This window comes from Manihot esculenta, chromosome 5 (assembly GCF_001659605.2).
Source record: "Manihot esculenta cultivar AM560-2 chromosome 5, M.esculenta_v8, whole genome shotgun sequence".
In the NCBI taxonomy this organism is placed as follows: domain Eukaryota; kingdom Viridiplantae; phylum Streptophyta; class Magnoliopsida; order Malpighiales; family Euphorbiaceae; genus Manihot; species Manihot esculenta.
The window spans coordinates 30,459,423-30,478,721 of record NC_035165.2 but is presented as its reverse complement, the minus strand read 5'-3'; the positions used below and the strand labels follow the sequence as shown (position 1 = coordinate 30,478,721).

The following is a 19,299-nucleotide window of genomic DNA, read 5'->3' as shown; positions in this document are numbered from 1 at the left end:
AAAGGAAACAAGCTATCAAAAGGAAACAAGCTATCAAGAGGAAACAAGTTATCAAAAGGAAACAAGTAATTATCAATTTGTGGACATTGGATATGGAGAAGGGAACATCATGGCGAATCCTAAATTTGAGGATGGCCTGAACAAGTGGTCTGGAAGAGGCTGCAAGCTTGTCTTACATGAATCATTGGCTTGTGGGAAAATTGTTCCCCAGTTTGGAAAAGTATTTGCATGTGCAACTGAACGTACACAGTGCTGGAACGGAATCGAGCAGGAGATAACTGGAAAAGTACAGGCAAAGCAAGCTTATGAGGCCATTGCTGTGGTTCGGATCTTTGGCAACAATGTCAGCAGTGCTGATGTGCGAGTTACTTTATGCGTCCAAACGACAGATCTCCGAGAAGAATACATAGGCATTGCCAAGTTAGCTCTTTTTCCCTCTAATAATCTTCGTATATATTATTCTTTTATCACCTTGAATCTCTACAAACAGGATTTTCTTAATTCAACCCTTTGTTCACATGGCTTTATTTATGAACTACACTTACCTATGTTGGGCGGATGCTTTTAGGCCTTATGCATATTTGTGAAAGTTTTATCATTATTTTAAATATATTTTTATTATCACTTTTAAAACTTAACAAGAGAGAGTTATAATGATTTTATATTTATAAATATTCTTTTTTATTATTAAAATAGAGTATAATTACTTTTTCATATTAATTTTACTTGGTATTCATTCATTTTTATATAATTGTGATTACAACTTTTTATATTCATTATTATAATTTATTAACTAATTTTCATCTTACTTGTCATCTTACTTTATATTATTATTATAAATCATTTTTATGTTGACTTATTATTATAATATTTATATATATTTAAATTTAAATAGTTATTTTATAATCATGTCAATGGGTAATTAATAATAAAAATATGACTAAACATTTAATAAGATCAGCATAATTTATTTACGTAAATATTAGTTATCAGCTAAGAGTAACGCCTCATTATAAAAAATATCAAAAGTTGGGCAAAAAAATAGTTTAATACTGAGAAACTAGAAGGTCATATATCAATTAGGAATAATAATAATACTAATAAATTTTATTTAATATATACATTATTATTATTATTATTATTATTATTATTATTATTATTATTATTATTAAAATGAAAAGTCACGTTCTTTAACAAAAAATATAAAGAGCTATCTATTAAATAATAAGATATGGACTAGGAAAAAAAATCTAATAGAAAGACACTTATCAGTTTTATAAAAATATGTTTTAGAATTAATTTTATAATATTTATATAGAAGTAGATTATATAGATTTTTATACTATATCACGTAGGAATATGAGATTTTAGGTTTTATTCAATTATATCATTTCTATTATTTTTATAAACTAAATTAAATTATTTAGATTTTCTTTTATCATATTTTTGAATTGATTTCAAGATGATTGTCTTTTTGGATCTATAGCATGCAGATAACAGATAAAGAGTGGGTACAGTTGAAGGGGAAGTTCCTTTTAAATAATTACCCTAAAAAGGTAGTGATTTTTATAGAAGGTCCACCTGCAGACACTGATATTCTTATCAATGGTTTTTTTCTAAAGCATGCCGAGAAAGTACCTTCCTCCCCTCATCCAACAATTCAGGTTAGTTGAACTAATTTTACAGACAATTCTTATCTATATATCAGGTCTACATAGATCTGTAGTATAAATTTATGAAATTTTATGTAGATCCATTATTATTTTATATTATGAGTCAATGGGAGAATCTTTACATGTTCTTGCATATATATTTCAAACTTGCTCAAACTTTAATATAACGGACCAGGGCATAGCTACTTCCTGTAGCAGCGAAACCATCAATATCACAGCGGACCATGGGATGGCTGGTTCAAGAGGTGACACTGTCATCAAGACCATAATGGACCAGGGCATATCTGGTTCAAGTGGCAACACTACCATCAATGTCATAACGAACCATGACTTCTCTCAAGGACAGCATTCTTGGCACGCAAATGGCTGCAGTTTCTCTGTGGTTTCAGCAGAGTCAGGTCACAAAGCATTCTTAACAAAGCGAGGTGGTTATTATGCAGTTGTCTCGAATCGAACAGAAAGTTGGCAGGGCTTGGAGCAAGATATCACAAGCATTGTTTCTCCAGGTTCCACTTATTATGTTACTGCATATGTTGGTGTATCAGGAAATATTCAAGGAACCACTGATGTGCAAGCTACTTTGAGAGTGGAATATCGAAATTCCCCAACAGACTATTTGTTCATTGGAAGGTAATAGATTTGTTGCTTCATTTTATTGCATTTCTTCCTTAAATGAAACATACAGATTGTCTTAATGTAAGTTATATATCCCTGCAGAATTTCTCTGTCAAAGGAAAGGTGGGAAAAGTTGGAAGGAAAATTCTCCCTGCCAAAGAAGCCTGATCGTGTCCTTTTTTACTTGGAAGGCCCTTCTCCTGCAGTGGACTTGCTTGTACAATCAGTCGTTATTACCAGCTCCCCTCCAAGTGAATTCTATGTAATTTTTCTTCTTAAACCTATTTATTAATTTTATTTGTACTTTTTTGTGATGATAAATTTGTAAAAAATTTTTCATTTTGATATGGAAAGGAAACAAGCTATCAAAAGGTAACAAGCTATCAAAAGGAAACAAGTAATTATCAATTTGTGGACACTGGATATGGAGAAGGGAACATCATGGCAAATCCTAAATTTGAGGATGGCCTGAACAAATGGTCTGGAAGAGGCTGCAAGCTTGTCTTACATGAATCATTGGCTTGTGGAAAAATTGTCCCCCTGTTTGGAAAAGTTTTTGCATGTGCAACTGAGCGTACCCAGAGCTGGAACGGAATAGAGCAGGAGATAACTGGAAAAGTACAGGCAAAGGTAGCTTATGAGGCCATTGCTGTGGTTCGGATCTTTGGCAACAATGTTAGCAGTGCTGATGTGCGAGTTACTTTATGCGTCCAAACGACAGATCTCCGAGAAGAATACATAGGCATTGCCAAGTTAGCTCTTTTTCCCTCTAATAATTTCCATACATAATATTCTTTTTATCAGCTTCGATTTCTGCAAATAGCATTTTCTTAATTCAACCTTTTATTCATGTGGATTTATGAATTAGACACTTACCCACATCGTGTGAATATTTTTAGACCTTATTTAATTGAAATAACTATTAATATATTTAGTATAAGGTCAAAGAAGGTAACAGTGTACACATAAATTTCATAACTGAAATTAAAAAATAAAAAAATAGGGAATAAATATTAATTTAATAAAAAAAGTGAGTTGAATTTCCAATAATAAATTATTTGAAATAAAGAAATTCAATACTTTAATTTTTTTTCTTTGATTTATGAGATTTAAGAATTTGAAAAGTTTATTCTTAAATCGATTAAAAAACCCTCTTTGATTTGAGAAAGAATGACTTTTATAGTCTTAAAACTTGATGAAGATTCTGTAGAATGGATAACTTGCAATTTTAACATAGCTTTCTATAGCTTAGACTTAATCTTCTTAGTTTCTCCATCGGCACTTCTCTATTCACAGAGGATTTGAGAAAATAGTCTCAATTGCCTATTTTGGCGGTTAACTGGTCTCTTTTAATTAAGTGACATGTAATTTTTTTTTTTTAATTATCAATTTATATTAAATGAATTTATTTAGTAAAATTAATTTAATTAATAATTTTTAAATAAAATTTATAGAACCAAGAGATCTATGGTATTTTATAATTGAAATTTTAAATTTTTATTCCTATAAATAGTTAATCTCATTTAGCTATGGTTGATTTTTTGAGTTAAAATTTACACCAGATTAATATTCACCTACTGAGTGCATATTCATTACACTACCTCTTATACTGCAATATCTGGACTGGGTTAAATTTTAATCTCTCAATTTCTTTTATTTATCATTTTATTATACTAAACATAACTAAGATTAATACTAATACGCTAATAATTAACTTCATTTTCTGTATTAAATCAAATATCATAAAAGATTATTTTCTTTAGAGATTAACAGTAAAAAAATCATCATCGATTTTTTTATTACAAACTTAACAAGAGAAAGTTATAAATATTATTTTTTTGTTGTTAAAATAGAGAATAATTACTTTTTCATCTTAATTTTACTTGTTATTCATTTGTCAATCAGGAATAATAATAATAATAATACTAATAAATTTTATTTAATATATACATATTTATTATTATTATTATTAAAATGAAAACTCACGTACTTTCAAAAAAAATATAAAAAGCTATCTATTAAGTAATAAGATATGGACAAAATAGATAAATAGACAAAAAAAAATCTAATAGAAAGACACTTATCACGTTTAGAAAAATATATTTTAAAGTTAATTTTATAGTTTTTATATATATTTAGATTATATAGATTTTTATAACTATATCATATAGGAATATGAGGTTTTAGGTTTTATTAAGTTATATCATTTCTTTCATTTTCATCAACTAAATTAAATTATCTAGATTTTCTTTTACTATATTTTTTAATTGATTTCATGATGATTGTCTTTTTGGATGTATAGTATGGAGGTAACAGATAAAAAGTGGGTACAGTTGAAGGGGAAGTTCCTTCTAGATAATTACCCTAAAAAGGTAGTAATTTATATAGAAGGTCCACCTGCAGACACTGATATTCTTGTCAATGGCTTTTTTCTAAAGCATGCTGAAAAAGTACATTCCTCCCCTCATCCAACAATTCAGGTAAGTTGAACTAATTTTACAGACAATCCTTATCTATATCAGATCTATATGAGTCTGTAGTATAAATTTATGAAATTTTATGTAAATTTCATTACTATTTTACATTATAGGTCAATATAGATCCTGTGCAAAACAGTTTTTTCCTTCTATCATTATTAATGTTCTATGGGAGAATCTTTACATGTTTTTACATATATATTTCAAACTTGCTCAAACTTTAATATAATGGACCAGGGCATAGCTAGTTCAAGTAGCAGCGGAACCATCAAGACCACAACGGACCAGGGCATAGCTACTTCCTGTAGCAGCGAAACCATCAACATCACAGCGGACCATGGGATGGCTGGTTCAAGAGGTGACACTGTCAGCAAGACCATAATAGACCAGGGCATATCTGGTTCAAGTGGCAACACTACCATCAATGTCATAACGAACCATGACTTCTCTCAAGGACTGCATTCTTGGCACGCAAATGGCTGCAGTTTCTCTGCGGTTTCAGCAGAGTCAGGTCACCCAGCATTCTTAACAAAGCGAGGTGGTTATTATGCAGTTGTCACGAATCGAACAGAAAGTTGGCAGGGCTTGGAGCAAGATATCACAAGCATTGTTTCTCCAGGTTCCACTTATTATGTTACTGCATATGTTGGTGTATCAGGAAATATTCAGGGAACCACTGATGTACAAGCTACTTTGAGAGTGGAATATCGAAATTCCCCAACAGACTATTTGTTCATTGGAAGGTAATAGATTTGTTGCTTCACTTAATTGCATTTCTTCCTTAAATGAAACATACGGATCGTCTTAATGTAAGTTATATATACCTGCAGAATTTCTCTGTCAAAGGAAAGGTGGGAAAAGTTGGAAGGAAAATTCTCCCTGCCAAAGAAGCCTGATCGTGTCCTTTTTTACTTGGAAGGCCCTTCTCCTGCAGTGGACTTGCTTGTACAATCAGTCGTTATTACCAGCTCCCCTCCAAGTGAATTCCATGTAATTTTTCTTCTTAAAACTATTTATTAATTTTATTTATACATTTTTGTGATGATAAATTTGTAAAATTTTCTTCATTTTGATATGGAAAGGAAACAAGCTACCAAAAGGAAACAAGCTATCAAAAGGAAACAAGCTATCAAGAGAAAACAAGTTATCAAAAGGAAACAAGTAATTATCAATTTGTGGACGCTGGATATGGAGAAGGGAACATCATGGCAAATCCTAAATTTGAGGATGGCCTGAACAAGTGGTCTGGAAGAGGCTGTAAGCTTGTCTTACATGAATCAATGGCTTGTGGGAAAATTGTCCCCCTGTTTGGAAAAGTTTTTGCATGTGCAACTGAGCGTACCCAGAGCTGGAACGGAATCGAGCAGGAGATAACTGGAAAAGTGCAGGCAAAGCAAGCTTATGAGGCCATTGCTGTGGTTCGTATCTTTGGCAACAATGTTGGCAGTGCTGAGGTGCGAGTTACTTTATGCGTCCAAACCACAGATCTCCGAGAAGAATACATAGGCATTGCCAAGTTAGCTCTTTTTCCCTCTAATAATCTCTATATATAATATTCTTTTATCACCTTCAATCTCTGCAAACAGCATTTTCTTAATTCAATCTTTTATTCACATGGATTTTTAAACTAGACACTTACCCACATCAGGTAAATATTTTTAGGCTTTATTTAGTTGAAATAACTATTAATGTATTTGGAACAAGGTGAAAGAAAGTAATAGTGTGCACGTAAATTTCATAACTGAAATAAAAAAATAAAAAAGCAGTTAATAAATATCAATTTAAAAAAAATGGGTTGGATTTTCAACAATAAATTATTTGAAATAAAAAAACTCGATATTTTAATTTCTTTTTTATTTATGAGATTAAGAATTTAAAAAATTTATTCTTAAATTGATAAAGAAAAGCCTTTTACATTCGGAAAAAAATAATTTGATAGTTTTAAAATTTGAGTGAAAATTCTGTAAAATGGATAATTTGTAATTTTAGCATGGTTTGTGAAAGTCAGGGGCTTGCTTACATCTAACGTTCCACGTCGGGAGAATACGATAAAATAAAAATTATATATAATAGTTAGTATAAAACTACTAAATAATTTGAATTAATTATTTTGAATCAAGTAAGAAGTGGGTCCAAAAATTATTTAGATCGAACTGTTTCAATTGGTATCAGAGTCCATCCTAAATAAAAAAAATTGTGCAGAATTAGTGAATCTGTAAGGAAATGGCTATTCATGTGACACAAGATGAAACCATTCGAAATACTAACAAACCATAATATCCGAGGGTCTGGTCCTGATTTAGCAACTAATTTAATAGCGACTAGAACATCGCAAATTTAACGGAAGAGAGTGTGAAACTCAGCTTGAACTTGATGTGAAACGTCCTACGTCAGCAGAATACAATAAATTGAAATTGTATATAATAATTAGCACGAAACTATTAAATAACTTGAGTTAATTGTTTTGAGTTAAGTAGAAAATGGGTGCGACGAGAATATCATAAAATTTAGTGGGGGAGATGCTTGCTACAATAAATTGAAATTATATATAATAGTTAATATGAAACTACTAAATAATTCGGATTAACTATTTTAGGTCAAGTTGAAAACTACTAAATAATTTGGGTTAACTATTTTAAATCAAATAAAAAATAAATTTAAAAATATTAATTATTTTTTATTAAATAAAAAATAAATTTAAAAATTATTTAAATCAGTTTGACCCGTACGGTTTCATAATTTTTATAATTTCAACTTGATCTTCTAAGTTTCTCTATTGAGTAGAGCCTCTCAATTTATAGAGAATTTAAGAGAAAGAGTCCGGACTGTTTGGACCAGACTTCATTTTACTTGTCATCTTACTTCTTTATATTATTATTATAAATCATTTTTATGTTGACTTTATTATTATAAGATTTATATATATTTAAATTTAATTAGATATTTTATAATCATATTCACGTAAATATTAGTTATCAACACCTAAGAGTAATGCCTCAACATAAAAAATATCAAAAGTTGGGTAAAAAATAGTTAAAAGATAACTATAATATGCATTTAAAATTATGATTAATTGATCCATTATTATATGTTTTTAATTATTTTTACTTACTAATTTCAAATTTAAGATTTTTTTTTTCAAATTTTCTCTCTGATCACGCACGCATATATTTTAATTGTATATAAATTTTTTATGTTTAATACTGAGAAACTAGAAGGTCATATATCAATCAGGAATAATAATAATAATACTAATAAATTTTATTTAATATATGCATATTTATTATTATTATTATTATTAAAATGAAAAGTCACGTTATTTCAAAAAAAAATATAAAGAGCTATTTATTAAGTAATTAATAAGATATGGGCGAAATAGATTAGGAAAAAAAATCTAATAGAAAGACACTTATCGCTTTTAGAAAAATATGTTTTAGAATTAATTTTATAGTATTTATTCGGTTATATCATTTTTATTATTTTCATTAATTAAATTAAATTATTTAAATTTTATTTTACCATATTCTTGAATTGATTTGACGATGATTGTCGTTTTGGGTCTATAGTATGCAGGTAACAGATAAGGAGTGGGTACAGTTGAAGGGGAAGCTCCTTCTAAATAATTATCCTAAAAAGCTAGTGATTTTTATAGAAGGTCCACCTGCAGGCATTGATATTCTTGTCAATGGCTTTTTTCTAAAGCATGCTGAGAAAGTATCTTCTTCCCCTCATCCAACAATTCAGGTTAATTGAACTAACTTTATGGACAATTCTTCTCTACATCGTGTGTACATGTATCTGTAGTATAAATTTATGAAATTTTATGTAGATCCCATTGCTGTTTTACATTATGGGTCAATATAGACCCAGAGCAAAACAGTTTGTTCATTCTATCGTTATGAATGTTCTATGGGAGAATCTTTACGTGTTTTTACATATATATTTCAAACTTCAATATAATGGACCAGGGCATAGCTAGTTCAAGTAGCAGGGGAACCATCAAGACCACAGTGGACCAGGGCATAGCTACTTCCTGTAGCAGCGAAACCATCAATATCACATCGGACCATGGGATGGCTGGTTCAAGAGGTGACACTGTCATCAAGACCATAATGGACCAGGGCATATCTGGTTCAAGTGGCAACACTACCATCAATGTCATAACGAACCATGACTTCTCTCAAGGACAGCATTCTTGGCACGCAAATGGCTGCAGTTTCTCTGTGGTTTCAGCAGAGTCAGGTCACAAAGCATTCTTAACAAAGCGAGGTGGTTATTATGCAGTTGTCTCGAATCGAACAGAAAGTTGGCAGGGCTTGGAGCAAGATATCACAAGCATTGTTTCTCCAGGTTCCACTTATTATGTTACTGCATATGTTGGTGTATCAGGAAATATTCAAGGAACCACTGATGTGCAAGCTACTTTGAGAGTGGAATATCGAAATTCCCCAACAGACTATTTGTTCATTGGAAGGTAATAGATTTGTTGCTTCATTTTATTGCATTTCTTCCTTAAATGAAACATACAGATTGTCTTAATGTAAGTTATATATCCCTGCAGAATTTCTCTGTCAAAGGAAAGGTGGGAAAAGTTGGAAGGAAAATTCTCCCTGCCAAAGAAGCCTGATCGTGTCCTTTTTTACTTGGAAGGCCCTTCTCCTGCAGTGGACTTGCTTGTACAATCAGTCGTTATTACCAGTTCCCCTCCAAGTGAATTCCATGTAATTTTTCTTCTTAAACCTATTTATTAATTTTATTTATACATTTTTGTGATGATAAATTTGTAAAATTTTCTTCATTTTGATATGGAAAGGAAACAAGCTATCAAAAGGAAACAAGCTATCAAGAGAAAACAAGTTATCAAAAGGAAACAAGTAATTATCAATTTGTGGACACTGGATATGGAAAAGGGAACATCATGGCAAATCCTAAATTTGAGGATGGCCTGAACAAGTGGTCTGGAAGAGGCTGCAAGCTTGTCTTACATGAATCATTGGCTTGTGGGAAAATTGTCCCCCTGTTTGGAAAAGTTTTTGCATGTGCAACTGAGCGTACCCAGAGCTGGAACGGAATCGAGCAGGAGATAACTGGAAAAGTACAGGCAAAGCAAGCTTATGAGGCCATTGCTGTGGTTCGTATCTTTGGCAACAATGTTAGCAGTGCTGATGTGCGAGTTACTTTATGCGTCCAAACAACAGATCTCCAAGAAGAATACATAGGCATTGCCAAGTTAGCTCTTTTTCCCTCTAATTATCTCCATATATAATATTCTTTTATCACCTTCAATTTCTGCAAACATCATTTTCTTAATTCAACCCTCTGAGTCAGATGGCTTTATTTATCATCTAGACACTTACTTTAGCCATTATTTACTTGAGTAACTCAAATAGAATACTTAAAGTTATTTTTATCATATTTTTTAAAAATTTAAAGGCATTTCTTCTTTTAGTAGAGAGGAAGTAATAATAAAATAAGAGAAAAATTAACTAATATAAAAAATATAATAAAAAGACTTATACACTCACAGATTTAGCCTGATTATAAATGCATCTGAATAAATTTGAGAGATTTTAAATTATACTTTCCCATTTACTTTTAGAAAAACTTAATTTTAGAGTTAAACTTTATTATATTTAATATCGATATAGATTATAACGCCAGGTTTTAAGATTTATTTAGTTATATTATCTCCATCATTTTCATTAACCAAATCAAATTATTTAGATTTTTTTTACCATTTTCTTGATTTATTTTCATGATTATCTTTTTGAAACTGTAGTATGCAGACAACAGATAAAGAGTGGATACAGTTAAAGGGAAAATTCCATCTAAATGATTACCCTACAAAGGTAGTGATTTTCATAGAAGGTCCACCTGCAGGCACTGATATTCTTGTGAACGGCTTTTTTCTAAAGCATGCTGAGAAAGTACCTCCCTCCTCTCGTCCAACAATTGAGGTTAGTTAAACTAAATTTACCGATAATTCTTATCTCTAGATCAGATCTTATAGATTTATAGTGTTAAATTTATATAGTTTCATATGAATTGGTCTATATAAACTTTATATAGAAAAATTTTTCCTCCAATTTTAATGTTAAACTTTTTGTTTATATTTTTTTATTGTTAGATTACAAGAAATTAACTTTTTATAAAAATAAAAATTATTATTAAATGTGTAAAATTCACCCCTAGAGTATTGAGAGATAAAATTCAAGTTCAGTCATTAAATCACTACAAAAAATATAACGTTAAAAGTTTTAATAATGATTTTTTATAATTACTCTTCTTTTATTTCACTGAAAAATATGTTTTAGAAAAATATTTTTTTAATAGATAAGGTATTTAAAAAATTTAGTCAATAAAAAATATTTTTTTACCAAAAAAAATAAATTATTTTAAAAATAAATTTTGATTTTTTAAAAAAGTAAGTCATTTTTCCTATTTTAAGAATCTTATTAAGATCTTATATATAAATTGTTAATATATTTTATTTTTTTTATAAATTAAAAATATTTTCCAATTACAAGTTATTTTCTCCAAACAAATGGAGTCTTAGTGGTAAAATTTTAGTATTTTACAATAAATTTTAGATCAATTGACTTAAAAAGACTCAAAGTTTATATATATTTACATTTTAATTTAATTTTTTTAATTTTAATTTAATTAATCTAACCTTTATGTTTTGATGCAATTTTAATTAATATGTAAATTTTTAAATTTGATAGTTTAATTAGTATGTTATGTGTATTATTACTATTTAATTATAAACTAATAATCAAATTACTATAAAAATTTATTGTTTACATCATTTTACGTTTTAATTCAAATATTTAAATTTTGGATGAATTGAGCAATGCTAGAGTGTAATTTTAAATGATATATTTAATTTTAAAAATAATAATAATCTAACTATTTAATATGCTATCAACATTTAACAGTAGATAAATTTTATTTTGTATTAATAATTATAAAAATTTTATAATAAATATATTATTTTTAATTATTTTATATATACTACAATTTTGAATTAAATAATATATTTATTATAAAATATTTATAATTATTACGGTAAAATAAAATTTATCAGTTAAAATTGTGAACTACATATTTAATAATTAAATTATTTATTTTTAATTTTAATTTTAAAAATTAATCAAAATTATAATCAAACATAAATATTAAATCCATTTATTTAAAATTTAAACGTTTGAATTAAAATATAAAATAATAAATATTTGGCCTTTTTTAATTAATTAACCAATTAAATAATAATAATATACACATACTTGATACCAGTTAGACTATTAAATTTAAAATTTTGTAAATAGGCTAAAATTATACTAAAATATAAAGGTTGAGTTAATTAAACTAAAATTGAAAGAATTAAATTAAAATGTAAATACATATAAATATTGGGTCTTTTTAAATAAATTAGCCTAAATTTTAATGCAGCGGCAATTTTTTCTCCATTAAAATTTAGTGCGAAAACCTCAATTGTTGTAATGTTGCTGTTGTTATATTATTATTATGAATGTTCTATTGAATAATCTTTACATGTTTTTACATAGATATTTCAAAGTTGCTCAAACTTTAATATAATGGATCAGGGCAAAGTTAGTTCAAGTAGCAGCGATATCGCCAATATCAGAAGGGACCATGGCATGTCTTGTAGAAGTAGCAGCGGTGCCATCAATATCACAATGGACCAGAGCACTGTTGGTTCATATGGTGACACTGCTATCAAGACCATAATGGACCAAGGCATATCTGGTTCAAGTGGCAACACCACCATCAATGTCATAACGAACCATGACTTCTCTCAAGGACAGCATTCTTGGCACGCAAATGGCTGCAGTTTCTCTGTGGTTTCAGCAGAGTCAGGTCACCCAGCATTCTTAACAAAGCGAGGTGGTTATTATGCAGTTGTCTCAAATCGAACAGAAAGTTGGCAGGGCTTGGAGCAAGATATCACAAGCATTGTTTCTCCAGGTTCCACTTATTATGTTACTGCATATGTTGGTGTATCAGGACATATTCAGGGAACCACTGATGTACAAGCTACTTTGAGAGTGGAATATCGAAATTCCCCAACAGACTATTTGTTCATTGGAAGGTAATAGATTTGCTGCTTCACTTTATTGCGTTTCTTCCTTAAATGAAACATACAGATAGTCTTAATGTAAGTTATATATCCCTGCAGAATTTCTCTGTCAAAGGAAAGGTGGGAAAAGTTGGAAGGAAAATTCTCCCTGCCAAAGAAGCCTGATCGTGCCGTTTTTTACTTGGAAGGCCCTTCTGCTGCAGTGGACTTGCTTATACAATCAGTAGTTATTTCCAGCTCCCCACCAAGTGAATTCTACGTAATTTTTCTTCTTAAATCTATTTATTAATTTTATTTATACTTTTTGTGATGATTAATTTGTGAAATTCTCTTCATTTTGATATGGAAAGGAAACAAGCTATCAAAAGGAAACAAGCTATCAAGAGAAAACAAGTTATCAAAAGGAAACAAGTCATTATCAATTTGTGGACACTGGATATGGAGAAGGGAACATCATGGCAAATCCTAAATTTGAGGATGGCCTGAACAAGTGGTCTGGAAGAGGCTGCAAGCTTGTCTTACATGAATCATTGGCTTGTGGGAAAATTGTCCCCCTGTTTGGAAAAGTTTTTGCATGTGCAACTGAGCGTACCCAGAGCTGGAACGGAATCGAGCAGGATATAACTGGAAAAGTACATGCAAAGCTAGCTTATGAGGCCATCGCTGTGGTTCGGATCTTTGGCAACAATGTTTCCAGCGCTGATGTGCGAGCTACTTTATGGGTTCAAACGACAGATCTCCGGGAACAATACATAAGCATTGCCAAGTTAGCTTTTTTTCCCCTAATAATCTCCATAGAAAATATTTTTATTTAATATATACACATTTTTTTTTTTATAAAAAAAGTGAAAAGTCATTTTTTTCAAAATAATTAATATAAAGAGTTATTTATCAATTAATAATCATAATAAATAGAGAAATGGAAAAAAAATATAATAAAAAGACTTATCACTCTTAGGAAAACTTGTTTGGAGTTGAACTTTATTATATTTATCTAGATACATATTAAATAGATTTTTATAATTATATGACGTATAGGAATGTGAGATTTTAAGTTTTATTCCCTTATCATCTCTAACATTTTCATCAATCAAATCAAATTATCTAGAATTTTTTTCTCTATATTCTTGAATTGTTTTCATGATTGTCTTTTTGAATTTGTAGTCTGCAAGCAACAGATAAGGAGTGGGTACAATTAAAAGGAAAGTTTCTTCTAAATGATTACTCTAAGAAGGTAGTGATTTTCATTGAAGGCCCTCCTGCAAAAACTGATATTCTTGTCAATGGTTTTTTCCTAAAACATGCTGAGAAAGTACCATCCTCCCCTCGTCCAAGAATTGAGGTTAGTTGACCTAAATTTATGGGTAATTTTTACCTACACCGACTATACATGATTATAATATAAATTTATGAAATGTTATGTAAATCCCACTATTATTTTATATTATGGTCCATGTAGACTCATGTAAGTAAGTTTTTCCTCTAAGTTTTTTCTCTAACTTTAATATTAAACTCTTCTTTGGTTCTTATTTTTTATTATGAAATTATAAAAAATTAGTCCTTTTATGAAATAAAAATCACCGTTGGAGGGTGAAATCTACCACTAAAATATTTAGTTATAAAATTCAAGTATGCAACTAGATCACTACAAAAAATTATGACGCTAAAAGTTTTAATGATGATTTTTTATATTTAGCTTCCATTTGATTCATAACTATTTTTAGAAAAACAAAAATTTCAATTTTTTTGATGTATGAAATACTCAAAAATTTTAATTAATAAAAAATATTTTTCTGATTAAAGAAAAATTATGTTATTTTTTAAAAAAATAATTTTTTTTAGTTGAAAAGAGAAAGTCTTTTTTATATTTTAAAAATTTATCAATATATTTTATTTTTTAATTAAAATTAAATAATAAAAAATAAGTTATTTTGTTGAAAAATTACGAAATTTTAGTATTTTACTATAAATTTTAATGCAATGGCGTTTCTTTCTCTACTAAAATTTAGTGCTTGCCGTTGTTATTATTATAAAGAATGTTCTATTGAAGAATCTTTACATGTTTTTATATAGATATTTCAAACTTGCTCAAACTTTAATATCATGGATCAGGGCATAGTTAGATCAAGTAGCGGCGGTGCCACTGCCATCAAGACCATCAATGTCATAACGAACCATGACTTCTCTCAAGGACTGCATTCTTGGCACGCAAATGGCTGCAGTTTCTCTGTGGTTTCCGCAGAGTCAGGTCACCCAGCATTCTTAACAAAGCGGGGCCGTTATTATGCAGTTGTCACAAATCGAACAGAAAGTTGGCAGGGCTTGGAGCAAGATATCACAAGCATTGTTTCTCCAGGTTCCACTTATTATGTTACTGCATATGTTGGTGTATCAGGAAATATTCAAGGAACCACTGATGTACAAGCTACTTTGAGAGTGGAATATCGAAATTCCCCAACAGACTATTTGTTCATTGGAAGGTAATAGATTTGTTGCTTCACTTTATTGCATTTCTTCCTTAAATGAAACATACAGATTGTCTTAATGGAACTTATCCCTGCAGAATTTCTTTGTCAAAGGAAAAGTGGGAAAAGTTGGAAGGAAAATTCTCCCTGCCAAAGAAGCCTGATCGTGTCCTTTTTTACTTGGAAGGCCCTTCTCTTGCAGTGGACTTGCTTGTCCAATCAGTCGTTATTACCAGCTCTCCTCCAAGTGAATTCCATGTAATTTTTCTTCTTAAACCTATTTATTAATTTTATTTATACTTTTTTGTGATGATTAATTTGTAAAATTTTCTTCATTTTGATATGGAAAGGAAACAAGTTATCAAATGGAAACAAGTTATCGAAAGGGAACAAGCTATCAAAAGGAAACAAGCTATCAAAAGGAAACAAGTCATCAATGTGTGGACATTGGATATGGAGAGGGGAACATCATTGCAAATCCTAAATTTAAGGATGGCCTGAGCAATTGGTCTGGAAGAGGCTGCAAGCTTGTATTACATGAATCAATGGCTGGTGGAAAAATTGTCCCTCAGTGTGGAAAAGTGTTTGCATGTGCAACTGAACGTACCGAGAGCTGGAACGGGATCGAGCAGGAGCTAACTGGAAAAATACACAGAAAGCTGGTTTATGAGGTCACTGCTGTGGTTCGGATCTTTGGTGACAACGTTACCAGTGCTGATGTGCGAGTTACTTTATGGGTCCAAACGACAGACCTCCGAGAAGAATACATATGCATTGCCCAGTTAGCTCTTTTTCCCACTAACAATCTCCATATACATATATATAATATTCTTTTATCACCTTGAATCTCTGCAAACAGCATTTCCTTCATTCACATGGCTTTATATATGCATTTGTATAACTATATCACGTAGGATCATCTCTATCATTGTCATCAACCAAATCAAATTTTCTAGATTCTTTACCATATCCTTAACTTGCTTTCATGATTGTTCTTTTTTGGCCCGTAGGCTGCCGGCAACAGACAAGGAGTGGGTTCAGTTAAAGGGAAAGTTCCTTTTAAATGGTTACCCTATAAAAGTAGTAATTTTCATAGAAGGTCCATCTGCAGGCACCGATATTCTTGTTAATAACTTTTTTCTGAAGTACGCTCAGAAAGTACCTCCCTCCCCTCGTCCTGTAATTCAGGTTAGTTGAACTATATAAATAACTTAAATATTAAACTTTCTATTAGTTTATATTCTTTATTATTACTACAAGAAATTAATCGTTTTATGAAAATAAAACTTACCATTAAATATATAAAGTTCACCACTAAAATATTTTAATGACAATTTAAATTTGCCCCTTGTTCTATAAAACTGGGACACTAAATATTTTAGTGGTGATTTTTTATATTTGATGGTGAAATTTTGATGTTTCACTACTATAAATTTCAATGTACTTTTAGCAACGATTTTTTCCTATCAAAATTTGTCATAAAAGGAAGTGTTATTATTATTATTATTATTATTATTATTATTATTATTATTATTATTATTATTATTATTATGAATGTTCTTTGCATATTTCAAGTATATATGAATTGTTTATAAATTAATTTGTAAATATATTTATTTAATTAAAATTATCTTAATTTTAAACTAGAACTCATTATATATATAAATAAATTAAACTACTCGTTAACTATTTAAAATTAAACTCCATAAAAACTCTGACTCCTCTAAACTCGTTTGCTAAATAAGTCAAATTTGAATTTTTTAATAAAGTTCCAACTCGGTTGCTCCCTCCATTCGTTTACCTTTAAATATTTCAAATTTGCTACAACTTTAATATAATTCAGAAAATGTTATTGTTTTGCAGAATCCTGGTTATGGAGTTAATATCATTCAGAATAGCGATTTTAATGATGGAACCAATGGATGGTTTCCTCTTGGTAGTTGCACTCTGAATGTTGCAGCTGGCTCACCGCAAGTACTTCCTCCAATGGCAAGTAACTCCCTTGGACATTGTGAGCCATTAAGTGGTCACTACATCCTCGTCACTGAACGCACAGACACTTGGATGGGCCCTGCACAGATCATCACAGACAAAATCAAACTCTTTTTGACGTACCAGATATCTGCTTGGGTTAAGGTCGGAAGTTGTATAGATGGTCCTCAAACTGTGAATGTTGCAATTGGAGTGGACGACGAATGGGTGAATGGGGGAAATGTTGAGATTCGTGATGATGAATGGCATGAAATTGGTGGGTCCTTCAGAATTGAGAAGCAAGCAACTAAGATCATGGTTTATGTCCAAGGTCCTGCTTCTGGTGTTGACTTAATGGTTGCTGGACTTCAAATTTTCGCTGTTGATCGAGAGGCAAGATTCAAACATTTAAAGAGGCAGACAGACAAGGTAATTTGGTGTTTGATTGATGAGGTCTTTTTATCTATGAGTAATCGTCTCTCTTACTAGTTTTCTGTGATGCATGCAGATTCGTAAGCGTGATATCACCCTGAGAATCACAGGTGTGGATTCAGGCGGTTTTCTTGGTTCCTATCTTCAAGTCAAACAAACACAGAACACTTTCCCCATTGGCTCATGCATGAGCAGGACAACCATAGATAATGAAGATTTTGTCAGTTTCTTTATAAAAAATTTCAATTGGGCTGTGTTTGAAAACGAATTAAAATGGTATTGGACAGAAGCAGAAAGAGGAAAACTCAACTATAAGGATGCCGATGAGATGTTAGACTTGTGCATTAAAAACAACATAGCAACTCGAGGTCATTGCATCTTCTGGGGAGTTGAAGACGCAGTCCAGCCATGGGTTAAAGCTCTGAACAATAATGACTTAATGGCAGCTGTTCAAAATCGTTTAACAGATTTACTTACGAGGTACAAGGGAAAATTCAGACATTATGACGTGAACAATGAGATGCTGCACGGATCTTTCTATCAAGATCGGCTGGGCAAAGATATCCATGCATACATGTTCAAGACAGCCAATCAGCTAGACCCATCACCCACCCTTTTTGTGAATGATTATCATGTTGAAGATGGCAAAGATTCAAGATCAACTCCAGAAAAATATATAGCACAGATTCTTGATTTGAAAGAACAAGGTGCCCCAGTAGGAGGAATTGGTATCCAAGGACACATCGATAGCCCAGTTGGGCCAATCGTTTGTGCTGCTCTTGATAAACTGGCTGAGCTTCGTCTTCCAATCTGGTTTTCAGAACTTAATCTCTCTTCCATTAATGAACATATCAGAGGAGATGATTTAGAAGTCATGCTTCGGGAGGCTTTTGCTCATCCTGCTGTAGAAGGCATTATGTTCTGGGGATTCTGGGAGTTGTTCATGAGCCGAGAGAATTCTCATTTGGTTAATGCAGATGGTGAAATCAATGAAGCTGGTAAAAGATTGCTTGCTCTTAAAAAAGAATGGCTGATATCAGAATTTCATGGGCATCTTAATAACAAAGGAGAATTCACATTTAGAGGATTTCAAGGGACGTACAATGTTGAAATTTTTGGTCCTTGCAAGAAGATTGCAAAAACTTTTGTTGTTGATAGGGGAGAGTGTCCTCAGGTGGTAACCATAGAATTGAAGTAAGCTTACTTCAAATCTCAATATGATTGCGGCTGAACAAAATCAAAGTGCTAAATTATGTTGCTGATTATTAAAAACTTGCATAAACAAATCAAAATATTTTCTTTTGTTGTATATATTATGTGTGTAATCAAGGAATATGAATTTTTAGATTTTTTATTCAATACGCTTGATTTATATGAGAATATTTTTCTAATTGATTTTGGAATGCTAAGGTTTTTTGTGTTAAGCTTTACATAGGCCCATGTCCAAGACACATCTGTGAATTGTCTGCAGTCCATCGCAGTTTCTGATCTAATGAGCCAAGCCTCACATATCCATGCACAACTAGTCACAGCCCAAAAAAGGACCTAGCTTCATGATCTTTAGT

At 30.8% G+C, this 19,299-nt stretch overlaps 1 protein-coding gene across 24 annotated transcripts in view; it reads left to right on the top strand.

The window, feature by feature from the left end:
• LOC110615180 (endo-1,4-beta-xylanase 1) overlaps positions 1 to 19,093 on the top strand; it is a 54,637-nt gene extending 35,544 nt beyond the window's left edge. For 8 of the 24 annotated variants that reach the window (XM_043956713.1, XM_021756913.2, XM_021756918.2 and 5 more), the window contains 24 exons: positions 5 to 420; positions 1,487 to 1,664; positions 1,849 to 2,303; positions 2,391 to 2,550; positions 2,643 to 3,040; positions 4,591 to 4,768; positions 5,003 to 5,508; positions 5,596 to 5,755; positions 5,848 to 6,281; positions 8,332 to 8,509; positions 8,734 to 9,239; positions 9,327 to 9,486; positions 9,579 to 9,994; positions 10,545 to 10,722; positions 12,373 to 12,878; positions 12,966 to 13,125; positions 13,217 to 13,632; positions 14,031 to 14,208; positions 14,979 to 15,346; positions 15,430 to 15,589; positions 15,682 to 16,112; positions 16,342 to 16,519; positions 17,195 to 17,731; positions 17,811 to 19,093. In XM_043956713.1, the coding sequence (XP_043812648.1) occupies positions 5 to 420; positions 1,487 to 1,664; positions 1,849 to 2,303; positions 2,391 to 2,550; positions 2,643 to 3,040; positions 4,591 to 4,768; positions 5,003 to 5,508; positions 5,596 to 5,755; positions 5,848 to 6,281; positions 8,332 to 8,509; positions 8,734 to 9,239; positions 9,327 to 9,486; positions 9,579 to 9,994; positions 10,545 to 10,722; positions 12,373 to 12,878; positions 12,966 to 13,125; positions 13,217 to 13,632; positions 14,031 to 14,208; positions 14,979 to 15,346; positions 15,430 to 15,589; positions 15,682 to 16,112; positions 16,342 to 16,519; positions 17,195 to 17,731; positions 17,811 to 18,932 (8,379 nt within the window). In that variant the 3' untranslated portion in view covers positions 18,933 to 19,093. Of the gene's footprint in view, positions 1 to 4; positions 421 to 1,486; positions 1,665 to 1,848; positions 2,304 to 2,390; positions 2,551 to 2,642; positions 3,041 to 4,590; positions 4,769 to 4,990; positions 5,509 to 5,595; positions 5,756 to 5,847; positions 6,282 to 8,331; positions 8,510 to 8,733; positions 9,240 to 9,326; positions 9,487 to 9,578; positions 9,995 to 10,544; positions 10,723 to 12,372; positions 12,879 to 12,965; positions 13,126 to 13,216; positions 13,633 to 14,030; positions 14,209 to 14,978; positions 15,347 to 15,429; positions 15,590 to 15,681; positions 16,113 to 16,341; positions 16,520 to 17,194; positions 17,732 to 17,810 lie in introns of all 24 variants that reach the window. The other 16 variants (XM_021756919.2, XM_021756926.2, XM_021756927.2 and 13 more) reach the window with 14 other exon arrangements.
• Positions 19,094 to 19,299: the final 206 nt, after the last annotated feature.